General features: G+C 45.5%; 2 protein-coding genes across 2 annotated transcripts in view; both read left to right on the top strand.

Moving 5' to 3' along the window:
• Nucleotides 1-3551: 3551 nt before the first annotated feature.
• On the top strand, nucleotides 3552-5851 carry HOXC11 (homeobox C11). Its single transcript, XM_010221456.2, has 2 exons — nucleotides 3552-4245; nucleotides 5619-5851. Exons 1-2 carry the CDS (start codon nucleotides 3552-3554, stop codon nucleotides 5849-5851), a joined length of 927 nt encoding a protein of 308 aa, XP_010219758.1.
• Nucleotides 5852-16816: 10965 nt separating this feature from the next.
• HOXC10 (homeobox C10) overlaps nucleotides 16817-18609 on the top strand; it is a 4357-nt gene continuing 2564 nt past the window's right edge. The window contains exon 1 of the mRNA XM_010221458.2: nucleotides 16817-17603. Within this exon, the coding sequence (XP_010219760.1) occupies nucleotides 16817-17603 (787 nt within the window). The remainder of the gene's footprint in view (nucleotides 17604-18609) is intronic.

Genomic DNA, 18609 nt, shown 5'->3' with positions numbered 1-18609 from the left:
GAGACGCCAGCCCTCATTCGGTTTTATGGTAGTCACTTTGGTGGTCAAATTCAAGTGCTGTGACTCCACAGCTGTCTCTTCTGTGCTCCCTTGCAGGAAGTGGGCAAATCCTCTCCTTTAAACTGGGTTTAAAACACAAAACCACCCCGGGGCTTGTTTCAGATGCATTTACCTATGAGCAGCAATAAATTACTCATGCACCTAGGCGTCGGGTGTTATGCCACACATGCATTTTTTTTTTCTTCCTGCTTATTCTTGGTGGGCTTTTCTGGGGGGAAAGTTGCTTTGTTTGGCGATTGAGGACCCGCTCTGTTTGCAACACGCTCGGGTCCTCGCCTGGATGCAAAACTTGATTCTTGCAACCTTTGCTAGGGAATCTGCATTGAAATGGCTTTGAAAAAAAAAATCCAGCTCACGTTGAACACCCTTTCGCGTTTTAATCGTAGTTAGCATGTTCAGGTTGCAAGCAAGAGGGAATTGGATGGGGGTGAAAAAAAATAATCGCGCTCATAAACAATAGCTTAACATTATTAGTTTGTAGTTAGTATTAATATTGCTCCATAAAAAGCCAAGTGAAAAGATCGCTGACACTTTAATTAAAAGTTTTGCCCAAAACGACTTTCAAGCCGTAAACCAGGGCAGGCTGCAGCCCCGAGAAAAGCATCTCGTCCGGCAGAACCGCCTCGCCTCGATGTTCATCAGCCAACGGGTGCATTGGAGAGAAAAATCTGGGTTTCTTTTGGAATTAGCGACATATTTATATAGGTGGATGTATTTATCTCCGCACACTCGCATTCAGAGACACACGCAAGCCCCGATCCCTTATAAAAAGAGTTTTATGAGCGCGGCTCTCCTTAAATAGAAAACAAAGCTGGAGAAGGTGTGGGGGGGCGGACAAACCCATCCATAAATAAATATAAAAATAAAAATAAATGCATCGCTGCCTTAGGAGAAGGGGGTGGGAGGTGGGGGAAAAAGCTCAAGATGAGGAAGAGCAATGAGGAAGAACCTTTTAAGGGGAAGCCGCCATGTTTCCCCTCCAGGTTTCGGGGATAAATCCTTAGAAATGCGACCATCCTGCCTGATGAACACTACAGTTTTGAAAGCTCTCCTGCAATGTGCACTGTAATTTGCTTCTGTGATCTCTTAATCCTCTGCTCTCGGCTCTGCTGCAAGATACGGAGTTGCCAGGCTGGTTTGTGTATACATATATATATATAAATAAACGTCTTTTTCTTCTTTTCCTGTGTATTGCTTCAGAATTGCAGGATATCCATGGGTCTATATATTTATCAGCGCCTATAAGCTTCGCGTGGTTGTGGGAGGTGCATTTTTCTCCGTTTATCTGGCCACCTCGCCCAGCGTTTGAAAACGGGGCAAACGGCAAACACAAGCTCGCAGAAAATGCAAGCAAATCAAATGCACAGATTTATGCGAGGAGAAGGAAAGTGGAGATATGCAGAGATGCCCAGATCCAGGACTAGTCCCAGCAGGAATGAGAGATTCTGATGCTCTTTGCTGGGGAATTGGTTATTCCTGGGCTGAGTTTGGGATTTGCGTGCGGGAGCGAGGTGAAACACCGCAGTTTCCTCTTGCCCCCTCCATATTCCCAAGGTCTGGGATTTGCTGTATTTTTCCTCCCTGTTCGAATTGCTTCTAGCTCGATTTGAGGAGATATTCCCTAGAAATATCCTCGATATGTCTGGCGGAGTGTGGAGCTTCATGGAAAGAATCATCCCCCAAACTGAGCCCAGGATAGAGCAGAGTTGGGACTCATGCGAAAGCATTCACTAATTTTTGTTTATTCTTCCTTTCCCAGGGATTTGAAAATAATCAAAACAAAAGGAAAATATAATAAATTCAATAAGAAGAAAAGAGGGGGGAAAATATAGCGGCATTATTTTCGTATAGAGATGGAAAAAAAAGGAGCCTCCTCGGTTTGAAATGGAAATGCCGCGAGCTGTATTTTCCACCTCAGCCGGATGATTTCTAATCCAGGTGAAAAATAAAACCGTCAGCCTACATTTGTGGCAATGTGACCACTTTGCTCCCCAAAGACTTTTTATTTTTGCAGATCGCCTCCCTTTCGGGACCCCCCTCACTCCTTCAGGTACACATTTCTATCTTGTCCCAAGGTTTTTTGGGGAAAAATTATTTGTGAAATCCGCAAAATATGTGAAACCGCCATGATTTATCACTGGTTGCTTGATGCCAGCCTGTAGAAATGCAGAGAAAACGGGAGTTCTTGGGGCAACGGGTAGAGAAGATGAATGACTTTAATAAGAATATCTTTTTTAATTCATCTGGAAGACCAAATGGCGAGCGCCTTCCTGCAAGTCCATTCATTGATTGTCAATAAACAGACGCATTAAATATTCAATGTGCCACTCTTCCATAATAAATATTTAACAAAACATTCAAGGGGAGCTTTCTACTATTTATTAGGTGGGGACTTAATTCATTTGCTCTATTCCTTGATATATCGCTAATTCAATATATATTAAATAATACACAAAAAAAACATTAAACCCGGGCCTGCGTTGGAAATAACTTGAAAGTTTGAAACTTTGCACGATCCTCCCCTCCTCCCTCACTAAAGACACCCACACAAACTGTCATTGCCTAAATGGTATATTCTCTATAAACCCTGCCAAGCTGCTTGATGTATAGGGGATGTGCACATAGAGCTCGACGTAATTAGCGGATGGTAGAAGCTTGTTAATTAGCACCAGCCCCCTCGCTCCCCGAACGAGAGATAGAGACTCGCTCCTAATTTTGCGGCGCAGCTGTACGGGGGGCTGCGCGTTTCCCCACTGCAGCGAGGATTCCCGAAATGTTGGAAAACTTACTTCGCATTCTCCAGCGGTATTTTTATTCCCTGGGATTTAAATGAACATGTCTAAGATAGGACTAGGATAGAAAGAAGCGTGAGAATGAATTATAAGAATAGCGGTAATTATGATGATGATGATGATGAAGAGGGAAAAAAAAAAAAAAAAGGTGGAAAGATACAGTTCTAGAGCCCATAAGACCCTCCCTCTTTCCCCTCCTCTCCCCTCCCCGACTTCGAATCGCCCCCTCCCCGTAGTCAAATCTTCGACCAAGAGAAAAAAAAAAAAAAAAACACAGAAAAGCAGAATCCGAATAGGAAGGAGGTAGGAAAAGGAGAAAAAAAAAAAAAAAAAAAAAGCAACTTCACAAGCCGCCCCTTGGACTTGTCCTGCTCTGAGCGCTTGCAAGGGGTGTGCCTTCGGGAAAATGCATACAAATCTGCGATTGATTTTCATAATGTTTCTGCGGTGTTGGCACACCAATCGTTTGAACCTCTGCGCTCCTACCTAAGTGAACCACTCCTACGCATCTAAGTGCTCCAAACTGATATATGACAATATCTACTTTGGATCACGTGGCCGCCGGAGCGACTAAGACGGATAGCGCGTCATCTCGCCTTCCCAAATTTTTTCCCCTCCGCACATCGGCTCCCAAAACCTTCCAGTCCGGAGGAGCGCGGGAATTAAAAATATATATATATATATAAGGAGGAAAAAAAAATGTTTAACTCGGTGAACCTGGGCAACTTCTGCTCGCAGTCGCGCAAAGAGCGGAGCGCCGAATTTGGCGAGCGGGCAGGTTGCGCCTCCAACCTCTACCTCCCCAGCTGCACCTATTACGTCCCTGAATTCTCCACCGTGTCCTCCTTCCTGCCACAGGCCCCCTCTCGCCAAATCTCCTACCCGTACTCCGCCAACCTCTCGCAAGTGCCGCCCGTGCGGGAGGTCTCCTACGGGCTCGAGCCCTCGAGCAAGTGGCACCCGCGCGGCAATTACGCGGCGTGCTACTCCGCGGAGGAGCTGATGCACAGGGAGTGCCTCCCGCCCGCCACCATGAGCGACATGCTAATGAAAAACGAGAGCGGCTACCACCACCACCACCACCATCATCATCATCACCCCAGCTCCAACCACCCGGCCCCGGCGGGGTTCTACGGCGGCATGAGCAAAAACACCGTCCTGCCGCAGGCTTTCGACCGCTTCTTCGACAACGCCTATTGCGGAGCCGACCCCCCCGCCGAGAGCTGCCTGCAGAAAACCGAGGGCAAACTGGAGCCCCAAGCGCAAGCCCAAGAGCTGGCAGCCCGCGGCGAACCCGGGCTGGACCCGGAAGACGAAGAGGAGAACACGAACCCCGGCTCTTCAGCCTCATCCTCCTCAGTCAACAAGGAGAGCGGCAAAAGCGGCGGCGCGAGTAGGTAGAGCAGTAAACGTTGCTTTGCGGCGGAAAGGATAAAAAAAAGGAAAAAAAAAAAAAAGAGGTTAAGGGGACTAACCGGCGTGTTTTGTCGGTCAAATTTTATGTGGAGTTTTATAAGCATTCAAAGGATTTTATTATAACCTCCAAAGCGCTTTCTTCCAAACGAGAAGCCTTTTTTTTCCCCCTCTTTCTTTTTACGATGGGAAAAAAAAAGAGTCTTGGAGAAGAAGAAGGAGGGGGGGAGGAAAAAAATGGAGATGTTAGGCGCAGGCACGGTGTCTTGGAGTCTGTGAAATTTTAAAAGCGCCAGCGTCGCGGCAAATATTAACTTTGATCATGAACTTAGGCGAGCGTTTTAAAAGGGTTTGGTCCCGGGTTGCCGAGGGTAAAAGGCAATTGGGCAGAACACTACTTAGGCTGCCTGTGCTGGCTTTTAGGCACTAAAGATGCATGCAGAGGGGGCTTTTTTTATTATTTCTAATTAAAAGTGCATGTCGAGTCTTTGCTCTTGCTGGGGGTGCTGTGCTAAGAGTGCAAAGCTGGGGGAGGAAGATGTCGGCTTTTCCTCTGCAGATTGGGCATTTTCGGAGGTTTCCCTTTCAAAAGTGGCATTTCTTTCCCTCTAAGCTTAGCGGAGAGTCCAGCTTTTGTCAGGAGGGGCTTCGCCTTGAGTGGCTCTTTGCACGGGGCTCCTCGGTATTTTTGACTGCATGCACTCACATTTCCAGGGCAGCCTTAGAGGAGAGGTGCAAAAGCTGAATCTAGGCAACTTTGCGAGAATGGAGCTCTTTTTTGGGGGGCGCAGAGGGGAGGGTGGGTTTGTTTCCTTATTTGCCTCCGCAAAAGCCCCCCTCCCCTTTCTTTTTGCAGCTCAGAGGCCAAATTCTCTTTGATTTTGATTCCTTTTTGCGTGTGTGGCGAGGGCTGGAGTTAATCAAAAACTTGTGCGGAACATCATATCTAGTGCCTGTAATTCCTCCGTTGCTCATGCTGGTTTTCTACAGATAACAGATTTGCAGCTGAGCGGGTGTATATATACATATATATGTATTTCCATCCATCGCTCCAAAAGGCTGCTTAAATATTCCCACTGCCTCTTTGAAAATAACAGAGCTGCCCTTAAAACGAGGGTCTTGGGCAGCGAGGGGGTCTAAACCCTATGTAGTGGGGAGAAATCATTGCAATATGAGGCTCAATCTATAAGACCCTGGGTATAGAGCCCCCATAGGCAAAGAGCTCCGTGCTCGCAAATATGTGCCCCTGCATTAATACCTAACTGCGCCCCAATCTGAGGGATCATCCGGGAAGATGGAGCCTCTGCTTTGCCTTTTCTTAGCTTATTTATCCTGCTTTCTGGTTCTTTGAAGGTGCTCCCAGAACAAGGAAGAAGAGATGCCCCTATTCGAAATTCCAGATCCGGGAGCTGGAGCGTGAATTCTTCTTCAATGTCTATATCAACAAAGAGAAAAGGCTCCAGTTGTCCAGGATGCTAAACCTCACTGACCGACAGGTTAAAATTTGGTTCCAGAACAGAAGGATGAAAGAAAAAAAATTAAGCAGAGACCGTCTGCAGTATTTCTCGGGGAATCCCTTGTTGTGAACAGCTTTTTAAATCTCCTCTGCTGGCGAGGTGTATGTGTCTGGAGGAAGAAGGGACAGTTGCGATCATGGGTTTGCTCTTCGAGTCGACAAAGCAACCTCAAAGTTTAAACCTTTTCGTTACTTCTGTTTGTATGTGCGGGACAGTCCTGAGGGACAAAAGGAGGGAAATATCCTTGCAGGCACCCAACCGTTGTAAGGACTTGAAATCCACGGACATTTTATTTAACTTTTTTGTTGTTGTTGTTGTCGTTCTTTTTGTCTAAACAGTTTGGGATTCCTCCTCTTTTTTATTGTTATTATTATTATTTTTATTATTATTATTATTTAGGCAATCCCCCACCATCCCAGTCCGTTTGAGTCGCAGTGCTGGGCATTATTATTTTGGGGATGCAGATGCGTTATCACAGGAGCGGCAAAGTCTCCCTCTAGGAACAGTTCCCTTCAACTGGGGTGAGTGTGTGAGTGTGTGTGAATGCACACGCGGACACGGGTGTCCTTGTGTGTGTGTGTGCGCCTTCACACCCACCCCGCAGGCACTCGTGGCCTCTTGCTCTCCAAGCCAAGGATTGTTGTCGAAACCTAATTTAAATACTCCGTCCTTAACAGGACTGTCATTTCCACCTCCTTCTCCACACCCCCTTCAGATATATATATATATATATTCATATCTGTATGTGTGTACATAAGTATGCATATATATATATATATATATATATATACACACACACTATGCAGAAAGATTTTTTTCATTTTGAGTGGGGAGGGGGGGAATCTAGACGAAAATGCATTTGCAATAACTGTTTGTAAATAAAATTCGTAGTATGTTTTTTTTTCTTCTTCTTTTTCTTCCGGAAATGGGAAACGAAGAACACCAGGAGAAAATAACCTTGGAGAAAAGAAAAAAAAATCATAATACAAAAAAAAATCTTTGTGTATGTAAAGTGAGTCCCCGGGATATTCTGTGAAATTCTGTGGCAAATAAAGACGTTGCAAGCTGTTCTACATTATGATTTTATTTGACCATTTTATTAGCGTTACCCCTCTTAAAAGCCTCTTTGCGGTCACTGTGGTGTGGGTTTTCGTCTCGAGAAGTGGAAATACCTGGGCACGTATCAGCCTTCTCATCATCCATATTCATGCGGACTCGCTCCAAGATGGGCTAAATATGACTGGTATTAATAGGAAACCTCCACCTTGGAGCCCACGTTAGCTGTGGAGTTCATTGTATTCATCATCGGATTGAAATTTATAGGATTTTTCTTGGCCCAGTAATCCTCCTCTGAATTTGGCTCCAGATGGCTTTCTCTGTTTTCCGGTTGTAGTTAATCTTTTGTGCATTTTCAAGAGAACACCACATTAGTATCTTTTTTTTCCTCTCTCTCTCTCTCTTTTTTTTTCTTTTTATTTTCATGAATGAACCACTAATTGCATCGAGGACCGTGCTGCATTTTCCTAAGTCAAGGATACCCCACCTTATATCCACAAAGCACAAATGCAAAGTCAAGTCCTTAAATTCTTGCCTAAGGAAAACAAGTTCAACTCCCAGGCACAGGGCATAAAACTGATTTTTTTTTACGTTTGCACAATGACTTTTTCCCCCTCTCTCAGTCTATGAAAGAAATAATGTTTTCAAGGAGAAAGAAATGCAGAGGATTGCGTTGGTGATGTGGTGCATGCTTTTTTGTGTGTAAATACAGTGTTTTGGAGGGCTGTTTGCGGGGCTTTTGCAGGGGTAGGTTTGGGGTTTTGCAATCTGAGCGCTTTCCGATGTAGAGCAATGGGATTTTGCATATGGACGAGGTGGGGGGAGAAGGGAGGAAGGGAGGGGAGAAACAGCAGCAGAGAAACAACACATTATATTTTCATCCATTGAGCGTGTTCTTGTAAAATTCTCATGCTTGCTTTTAAATACAAAAGGCGAACGCTTTGATGGTGTCTTCTGATTTTATTTGACAACGGCGGGGGAAAAAAAATGCGATCCCGCAAAAATGCTCCTCGTATGCTCCCACACAAGCGCCGGGCAAAGCAATGAGAAGCATCGAGGCTTTCGTGATAGCCCCGAAATGCTCTGGAAAGGATGTTCACAGGCATGTTTCTCATTAGGGGAGTGGGAAATGGGGGTAGAGAAAGAGGGGAGGGAGAAAAGAAAAGGGGGGATGCATTGCAAAGCGCGGCTTTATTATTATTTCGTCGCTATTTATTTTTGCAAACCTTTCCAGCTCAAAAGACGTTTGTCCGCGGCCTAAAATCCCGCCGGAGCTCTGCCGTTTGCATAAACTGGCCCTGAAAGCAGAGCGGGGGGCGCTTTGCAGAGGTGCAAGGGGCTTTTCTGAGCTGCATATATATATAAAAAAAAAAAAAAGAGAGAGAGAGAGAAAAGGAAAAAAAAAAGATCAGAATAGACAAGATGTGCTTAAAAGGAGCCATCTTCCGCGCAGATGTCGCGGGGTCTCGCTGCACTCCGTGACCAGCCGGGGGTGGTGGTGGGGGGAAAGCAGAGAGAAAGGGAGGGAAAAATAGAAAATCACCTTTCTTTAATAAGTGTTTGCCAAACCTTCCCAAGGTTAGGAAAACTGGAGAGAGGTGCAATAAGGTGAATATCACGAGGTCAGGCACGGCAGTTAATGCTCCGTAACAGCAGCGGCTGCCCGGACAAAAGCGCCTAGTCTAGACATTGTAATAAAGACTGCAGCACTAAACAGCTTAATTTTTCTTAATTACCCCGTCTGGCTAAAGGGAAAAAGACTTCCGCAGTAAATAGTAAACAAATAAGGGAGCCTTGCCCAGATTTTTTTTTTACCCCTCCCTCTTCTCCTTCCCCCCCTCGCCCTCTCCTCTCCAAGTAAGTCTTCGGTTCAACTGCAGCACAATGAAACTGGAGGCCTAGTTCAAAGTTTTCGCGAGCTAAAATGGAATGCCAGTTGTAAAACCCAAGTTTATAGACCATGTGGGAGTTTACAGCAGCATTAAGCATCAGGGCCGTGTAGGAAAAGGGCTGTTAATGTTCTGCGGAGGGTGCGGGGGGAGTGCGATATGGCGGAGGAAGGGGGGGTCGGGCAAGATGCTTTGGGTACCACCAGGGTGAACAAGTGGAATAATAATAAAAAAGGTTTATCCATCTCTATCTCGCTCTACAGGCACCCATAGGGTGGGAGAGACGGGTGTGGAGCGAGGGGAGGGTCCGGCCTAAGGTTTTTGGAAAAGCTCCCCAAAATTACCCCGGCGAACGGGGTTTCCGCAGGCCACCTGGGGAAGGCGAGCCCCGCAGGAAGGAAAAATGTGAATATATGATGTCTTTGAACTTCAATAAAGTCAAGTCCATCACCTTTAACCCTTTTGTAATAAAGCGGGATGGGAGCGGGTGCCCGCGGCCGCCCCGCCTCCAGGGAGCCCGTGGGAGGGTGGTGGGCGCGGGGACGGGAAGGGGACCCATATTTTTCCCCCCGAGAGGAAATAAATAAAATCACCAAAAAAGGACCGAGAAAAAAAAATAAAAGAAAAAAATATTTTGCACCCCAGGCAGCGTTTATGATGTTTCATACTTAAGCCAGTCGCGCCGCCTCTCGTGCCTTTTCCAGGAAGGCTGCGCACCCTTTAGTAGCATTATAAACCTCTCGCTATCTCAAGGCGTGGAAAGTTTTTATAACTTTTTTTTTGGCATTAGGAAAAAAAAAAAGGAAAAACAAACTTTTACACTTTTTTTTCCTTCCTTGATTTCCAGCGCGCATTTAGGGCTTTTCCAGTGCGCAACTTTCCGCCCTGCCGCTCATGTCCGTCCCAACGAAGCCTCCCTCATAGGCTGGGATCCCCGCTCGGTGCCGACGTTAATGACACACAGACTAATTGTGGAGGACCTTTCGGCGTGACGTACCAACACCCCAAGCCAACCTGTTTCCCATTCCTCCCCGGATTGCCGAGCCAACATCTTGGAAGCAGCTCGGGGCTACTTTGTTGTGAAATATTGCCCGGGAGGGGGAAAGGAGGAGAAGTAGGGGGGGCACACGCTTCTAATTGGCTTCTTGTGGGATAATCATGTTCACCGATGTTGGCTTGCATGCAGAGCATCTCCCCTTTTGCAGAAAATGTTTTTTTTTTCCCCTTTTTTCTTGGAAAGGGTAAATAGAAACGTGGGGGAGATTGCAGGATGGGGAAATGCTGGAATAAAGTGGCCGGACTTGCTCGTTGGGGAGGACAGGACTGCACCACGCACCCACCCGGACTCACTCGGGGGGCGCAGAGGGGTCCTGCAGACTCAACCTCCTCCTCGGTGGCTTGTAAATAACCAACTTGAGCTGCACAACTCAGCGAGAGCGGCACACAATGGGGGGAAATCCAGCCTTTTAAAAGGTTTATTTATTTATTTTCGACTTATTTTTCCACTTTTCCACCTGGCCTTTTTGACGTCGGGCTCGGAGCTTGGCAGAGCGGGGAGTACAAAATGCCGAGAAGAAAGCCCGTGGTTTTGGCAAGCGGACTCGAGTCGACCAGCAATTGAGCTAATCCGCGTCTGTGGAGCCCCGGGTGAATTCATTTATTTGTGTGAGAGTAACTTTGGGGGGATTTTATTAAGAGGATCCTTCGCCGGGCCCGGTGGAGAGGAAACAGCAGCAGCAGCCCCCAATTCTGGGGGTTCCCCCCTCCTCGGTGGCCTCTAATGTGGGCGACAGGCGATTCAATTCGGCCTCCTGAAGCCCCTGGCCGCTTTTCCGCAGAGAATTGGCAGACGAATGAGAGTAGGAGCAGGAAAAAAAAAAAAAAAAGAAAGAAAAAGGAAAAGGAAAACGGGGGAAATGCGGAAAAAAAAAGGAATAAGGGCAAAATCTAGGGAGAAATGACTGCAGATTTGAGGCAAACTCTCTTAAAAAAAGGCCTCAAAATACCCCAATAAAACTCAAAATATGCGAGAAGCAGTGTGTGCTGCCGGCGGTCGGGGTTGCCCCTCCGCTGCCTGGGCAGAAATTAAAATATATTAAAGATGACTTAGATAATTTTGCCCCAAAATGGCGGCCCATTAAGGCCTTTGCTTATCCTCCTGCCATAAAGCCGGGGAATATAGGGATGCGCAGCATATGTTGGGCTGAAGCACGTTCTTCTGCTTTTGATAACTTCTAAATTACAACATGAAACCACGAGAATGCGGTTTGCAACCTCATAAGGCTTTTGTTTTATCTGGAGCTGAGGAATTAGGCTGTAGCATATTGCTGATGGAGCCCATAAAGTAAAATAATAATAAAAAAATACTTTATTCATTTTACGAAAAAAAAAAATAGGAAGAGGGGGTGGATTAATGTAAACATTACAATTGTTTATGTGCTACAAGTAGCCAAGTAAACGCAATCTCTTTAATTTCTCAAAATGCGGCCTAATTCCTTTTCTTTGAATGAAGTGATAGACACTTAAGCAAATCTGCTCTCCTCTGCTTTAAAGATGTGTTTGATATGAACCGTATGTTACTGTACAACCGTCTGCACAAAGAACTTAGACTCTGGGTAACAGTTTGGGTGTTTTCGCAAAGACTTTGTGATTAAAGAAGCAGAAGATGATCGGGATTATCTGTGAGCCTGAGGACTTCAGGTATGGAAACAATATTAAAAACAAGGAAAAATCCGGTGTTTTTAAAATAAATTATCCTCGTACACATGTGCTGCTCAGTGCTCTGAAGCTCGACGGCGGTATCTGGGTTTTGGAGGGAGAAATGGCCAAATCTGGGAAAATCCAGCGGGATAAAACGCTCATCTTATCCCTCCACACTCTTCCAGTTCTTTCACTACTATAGGTGTGAATCTTTTCTTTTTTCATTTTTTCCCCTTTCCTTTCCAGAAAGTTAGTGTTAATATCCTATGCGGCTCTCCATTTTCTGCTAAAAATCATAATTGAAACAATAATGTTTATTTTGAACCCCTCAGCAGACAGGCATTGCAGCTTCAAACACATCTCAAGTAGCCTGGTGACTGATTCCCGTTTTAACAGCGCTTGAAAGCAGTGATTTTCCAATCGTCATTAGTGAAAAATAGGAATTCTTTGAGGTTTGCTATTAACTCCCAGAGCAGACCAACATTTTAACACGTCTTTTATTGTTTTCAGTCGTACTTTTCAGTGTTACTCTTCGCCCTTTCCAGCCTCATTCATATTTTCCCCCTTTTAAATCCCTGCAATACGGGATTCTCAATAAATAAATAAATTAATAAAGCATCAAAATGTATCTCCAATGCTTAAATTATCTTCAAGAAAAGCACTCTTCTGTCCCCCTAAATGTGCTCTCCCAAGGCTCTCACGTGCATTTCCCGGCCTCAGTTATAGAATTTATTTATTTATTTATTTATTTATTGATACAGCATGAAAGTTCGTGAAGGCGGTTGGAAAATTAAAGGAAACATGTCGGCACTGAATAAACTTTCCCCCAAATCCTCGTGTCAAGTTATTGGGCTCTGTCACCCGCTCTGTCCTTTCTTATATATGAATTAAGCTTTTTTTTTTTTTTTTTTCTCTCTCCCCTAAAAGGATCAAAGAGTAGGGAAGGGGTACAATACTAAAACCAGTATATGGGTGTCCGTCGTCTGCTATGTTGGGGGTAGCCAAGCTCGACCAGGGTTTTCACTACCACCTCAAGGAACATAATATCATTCCATAATTCTTTGACTTAAGTTACTCAGAAAGAAGGAAGCAGGGTAAGAGGGATTGTAAAGTTTGATAGATTTCTTGTGGTGATAGTTTACAGTTTCTAAGCCAACATATAAAGGCGTGGGTTTTATTTTTGCATCGCTGTTATTGTACTCCAGTGTACTTTGCCATAAATCAGAATTATTTCCGCTACAACACGGGGCATAATACCGGGCAGAAAATACAAATTTAAGGTAATCATTAAAGTCTTGCTACCAAATACTTCCTCGCCACGAAAATGAATGTTTGCTATAAAAACGTACCCAAACTTGGTTAAAACAAAAATACAATGGGCATCAGCAGCACTTGCTATCCATAACTCACGGTTAAATAATTAGATTGAAAAGCAGGGGAACAGGTAAAATATTGCGTCGAAGTCGACGAGAGTCTTTGTCTTGGTGCACATGGAGCTCCTCTCCTGGAGAGGCAGAAGAGGGTGTTTTCTTCATCTTTTTCTCCCCATCTTATACCCGGAGTTCTGAGCTCGGAGGGCTGATGAGTGCGGAATTGGGGGATATTTGAGGACTTTATGTTCCCATCGTTGCGTTCTGGGAAAGCGAGTACAAGAGAAGGACACGAGGACACTTTACTCCCTACTTTAAAGGGCAAATCCCACTTTTTGGTGTGCATCCTGAGCCCTATAGGCGTGTAAAATCCCAGGCTTATCAGAGCCTTTATCCCCTCTTTCCCCTTTTAAGTTTTAATAGCGTTGCTTCCTATTTATTCTCCATAATTAGAGCGAGGCATTTCTCCCAACGGGGGTTCCACTTAGGCTGATGAATTTTATTTCTCCTCCCATTAATGACCCATGTTTATCATACTTCTAATGATTTTTAACTTTAAGCAATATTCGCTCTCCTGGAGACTCCTCTGTGTTGCTCGCTGATGACGGCTTCCCGCTTCCCGTTTTCTCTTCTTTCTTTCTATTCTTTTTTTCTTTCTTCCTTTTTTATTTTCAAGTTAAATTTTGGAGTATACTCATAGCATATTTTGGGGTATCGTATCTTATTTTGGGATGGTCTATGGGATTTTGGAAGGGTGTGTTTACATTTAGCCCTCTGTGTTCCCCAATATGTTGCTTTAGCAGCGTGCGAAACAGTCTCCAAAACACTCCCGACTCTCGCATCGGTAGCTCGCGTTGACAAAACCTGGTAAACAAAACGCCTGAGAAACGGTGTAAATCTTTATTTTATTCTCCCAACATTTACACGTTCATAAAAGAGGCGGTTTCCCCCCATCTCTTTCCCTCTTTCGCGACCTGGACGGCAGTTTTTGCTCGCGATGCTATTGTGAAGCGGCCGGGTGGACGAAGAGGACAAAAAAAGTGCAATTATTTAAGGGCACTTTTCGCTCTGATGGGCTGCATGCAGCTCGGTAGTACCTCCTTCGACAAAGCACCCCAGAATACTCGCCGAAAAAAAATCCCCAAGCCAGGAAGGCATATTTAATCTATAAGCAGACAATACAGGAAACTATGAGGTCAAATTTTGGTGTCCCAAAAAATGCACATGTGTAACTGTTTGACTGAGCAGCATAAATTATTGGCCCGGCACATCAGCTGCAAAAATAAAGTAGAAGAGGGAGGTTTAAAAAAAATCAAACCGGGGAGGAAAAAAAAAGCAATATAATACAAAATTGCATTGGTCTTTAATTTCATCACCTATAAATGAGAAAATATTGGCTCCCATACTAAAGTTTTATCCTTTGCTTATAAATATTATGTGGAATTTTCGTTGGATATCATAAAACAGAACGATTTCTATCAAACTGTTTTAAAAAGACCTATGCAGATAACACAAATAGAGGCAATAAAGTGGCAAATAGCTTTCCAGGGGAACCAAATGGCGTCTGAAGCCTACGAAAGCTTTTACTGTGCTGGAGAAAGGGGCACGCGAAATAGTATAACGCACTTTTAGGCTTTCTCGGCCTAAGAGATGGAAACCTGTCCCACTCGAGGCCGCAAGAAGAGCCGCAAAGTCCATTGAAAGTGAAGTCGAGGGGGGATTTTACAGCCCCGCTTGGGCAAAGCTTTGGGAAAGCAGGTTTGCAGACGTGAGAATATTTAAGCAGGACTTCACTTGAAACCGTTACAAATCACCCCAAACGGTCAAGTTCCACTTTCTGCCATGCAATACACTTTTTTCCCACTCATTTGCTCCATTTGCTTTTTTCTTTTATTTTCTTTTTTTCTTTTTCTTTTCTTTTCTTTTCTTTTTTTTTTTTAGGAAAGGTTGTGTTTTCTTCTTTTGTTTCCCTTGAAAGTGACTCTGAACCCGTGTCTTTCTAATCACTCGTAATGATCTTGAAATTCCGGACTCTTCGCCTTTTTGTGTGCGTGTGTGTGTTTTTTTTCTACATTTATTTTTTATGGGACTCCCCTTAATTCGCCGCTTCGTCTCGACTGAAAGTTCACCAAGTCACTCTGCAACAAACCAAGAAAAGAATATAAGGAAGAAAAGAATTTAAAAAGGGGGGTAAAACTCTGCAGTTTAATTACTACACGATTTAGAAAATGTCCTATAAAGCGAGGAGGTGGAGGGGACACCCGCATGCTCGCAACAACAACGGTGGGGGTTGAAATTACGTCGGATTTGAAAGATCTAGTGGTGCTCGGACAGGGTCCAATTTAAGAAAAAAAAGCCACAAAATGGAGAAGAAAGAGGAGGGAAAGTTTCGGCGTGAAATCACCCCAGGAATAAAAGAAAATAGTAAAAATGAAAAAAAATCCAATCCAATCCTAGCCAAATCCGGGAAAAAAATCAAATTGGAAATCCTGTCGCATGATCTTTAGACAGTCCAGGCTTTAAAATTTTTATCTTATCTTTTTGCCCCGTTTTTTTTCCTTGGAGAGAGCTACAGAGAGGGAAGGCAGGATCAGACGGACAGCCAAACGGGAGGAAAAAAATAAAATAAAAAATAAAACCCCCGCACCGCCACACTCTCGTGGGTCGCCATACGAAACTCGCTCGCCCTTTGCAAATTTGCCCCCGTTTTTATTTCTCCCCCTTTTCCCCTCCACCACCAACCCTGCAAGGTCTGTACGCGACATCCCACATGCCATTTTAGCCCAGCAACTTAAGACAGTTCACAATGAAAGTGGATAATTAAAAAAAGCTGCTTTTGCCGAGCCTCTTGCACTCCAGAAAGGCGAAGCTGCTTTGCTGCAGGAAAGAAAAAGAAAAGGGGGTGTGCATGTGTGGAGGGGATAAGATACAAAGCCTTGGCTTTTATTGTATTTTTTTTTAATCAAGAGCTGCCTGGGAAATATCCAAGCAGCTCGCAGAAGCGTGGGCTTCGGGATTTCGGGGAAATGCCAGACTGAAAGACAGAAAGCAGGTCCCTGACTCGTTTCCCCACATTTCCTTCCATTTCCACATCTCGAAGGGGGAGACTGGAAAGGAAAGTGGCGCCGAATGTATCCCCTCCAGCACCTCCCCCGCAAAAAAGCAAAAACAAACAAACAAACAACAAAAAACACACCATCCCTCGCAGCCTCACCCCTCCTGCCTTTATATTTATATATATATATACATTTTTTTTGTTTCCAGCCTCAAAATCAAGTCCAAAGTACCCGCGCCGTGCACCCCGGCAGAGCTGCGGAGCAGCAAACGAGGGCAAAGTAAATCGTGGGGGGGATCCTTGCTGAGGGGGCAAAAATCTGCTTTTTTAGGGGATGGTGGAGGGAGCTCATGCAAAGCAAGGCTGAAGGAAGGGTGGGATTGGGAGGGCTGAGATTTTTATCCGTCTTTCGCTCCTTGCGCTTTTTTGGGGGGCAAATTTTGCGTGGAGAGGGGATATGATTTAATTCTATTATGTGTGTATATATATATATATTATTATTATTTTTTGTCACACTGCAGACACGCGTGGTTCGGTTGGTAAACAAATCGGCGGGAGGGGGAGCGGGGGGCCCGGGGACAGCCCGGTTTGGGGGATTTTTTTGGGGAGGGGGGGGAAGCGACAACGGCGACGGCGACGGGACACGACGGCTGAGGCTCTGCCTTTGTTCAACGTGAAGGTCCCGGCCCGGTGCTGGCAGATGTCGCTGTTGCTCCACGGTGCCGCTCCCGGTGGCGACAACTTGACCCCCGTGACGTCGGCCCCGTCTGAATCATCAAGGCCATTTTCAATCCTCATTGGCCTGGGCATCACGTGTCGGCAGTGGGGGGGGAGCAAAAAGGGGGGGCGAGATGGGGACGGGAGCGATGCGTGGATAATTATGGTGCTTGATATTTTTTTTCCCCCTAAAAAAAAGATGTCAGCCCCTGGCTGGAGTAGTCCTCCTTAAAAACCCTCTCTGAAAATGTCATGTCCCAACAATGTGACTTCTAACTCGTTTTTGATGGACTCGTTGGCCGGTACCTGTAGAGGGGAGAATTATTCCTCCAGCCAAGGGATGTACATGCAGCCTGGGAGCGATTTCAGCTGCGGAGTCATGAGGAACTGTGGAATTATCCCGTCTCTTTCCAAAAGGGACGAGGTGAATAGCGCTACCTTGTCTCTCAGCACCTATCCATCTTACCTTTCGCAGCTAGACACTTGGTGTGACCCCAAAAATACGTACAGGATCGAGCAACCTGTTGCAAGACAGCTCCCATCCTGCTCCTTCCCCACCAATGTCAAGGAGGAGAATGTTTGCTGTATGTATAACGCTGACAAAAGGGCGAAAAATGCCACAGAGGCAACCCTCTACCCCAACCAAATGCCTGAGCCTTGCCTAAATGACCATGAAGTCCCCGTTCCCAGCTACTACCGAGCGAGCCAAGGTTACCCCTCCATGGAGAAGACGCCCAACTGCAGCAACCCAAATGAGTTTGAGGCAAGTTTTGAAGCCAGGGCGAGCCTGAACCCACGGAGCGAGCATCTGGAAGCGGCAGCACCGCCACCTCCTCCACCTCCGCCGCCGCCCCCGGTGGCCAAAGTGAGTTTCCCCGAAAACACCCAACCCGAGCACGCTCCGCACCCCGCCACCAACGAAATCAAAACGGAAAAAAGCGCCCCGGCGCCCAAGCCCGCTCCGTCGGATGCCGAGAAGGAGCTGCCTAAAACCACCGACACCAGCACTGACAACTCCGACAACGAGGCGAAAGGTAAGGGGACTCCTTCATTAACCGCTCGCTAATTGCGGGAATTAGCAGCCGTGGCTAATAAGAATAATCACGGCCGCAATAAGGCGGGTAGTCGGGCTGGTCGCCGTGCCAACTTCTCCTCCGGAGATGGACAGAATAATGTTTTTTATTGTCGCCGTGTTTTGATTAAAACGTGTATTTGTATTCTTCCTACGAATGTTTGTTGTGGGGGTGGGAGAAATCAGAGCTGACAAAAAGGAGCAGTCGGTTATTGGGGGAAAAAAGTCCTCTCGCTGTTTACCCGGAGGAAAAACAAATTGCTGTGCATGTACTTTGGAGGGAAGAAAATGAAAATGAAAAAAAAAAAAGTCCTTGCAATGCACGCTGCAGAATGTAAAAAGATGAAGTGGCTTTCCAAAAGCTCCTGAAATTGCAATGACTTGGGGGTTTGCTTTTGGGGGGGAGGAGGGGTTGTTTGGGGGTGTTTTGTGGTTTTGAAGATGGACGAAACCAGGGTTTATCCCCCACCCCTTGTTGTTATCCTTTGCAAATGCCTGCTTTCCTTATACGAAGCTCAATTTTGCCTGCTTGGGGTTTGCTCGGTGCTAAATATTTGGAGGAGAGGAGAAAAGAGAATACGTGGAGTGTCATTTTCGGATGCAAAGAGCTCAGGCTGGAGTTGTGTGCTGTGATTCATTTCAGTGCTTAGAAGCTCGTTGAAGGCTCAGAAGAAAAAGTGTCTTTTTTCCTTTTATATGTATTTTTTTTCTGGAGAACTGAGGTCTCATTGGCGAAGGCAAAAAAATGTTTCTGTGTGTTGAGCAGATGTTTTAAGTTTGGGATTGTCTGAAAAGAGGCTTTCGGTGAACACATTTTATTTTCGCTGTTGAGCTCGCTTGTGGCTTGAAATCTATGTGTTATTTGGATATTAGGGTCTATTGCTGCCCGAATTGGGAGCCAGATGGATTCAGAGGCTTCTGGTAGGACAAGAAGTGCTGATAAGGCGGCTGGACGCGTAGAAATTCCG

Source organism: Tinamus guttatus, unplaced genomic scaffold, assembly GCF_059628265.1.
Source record: "Tinamus guttatus ecotype Peru unplaced genomic scaffold, ASM5962826v1 Tinamus_guttatus_pri_ptg000699l, whole genome shotgun sequence".
Lineage (NCBI taxonomy): Eukaryota > Metazoa > Chordata > Aves > Tinamiformes > Tinamidae > Tinamus > Tinamus guttatus.
This window is presented reverse-complemented; position numbering and strand designations above follow the sequence as displayed.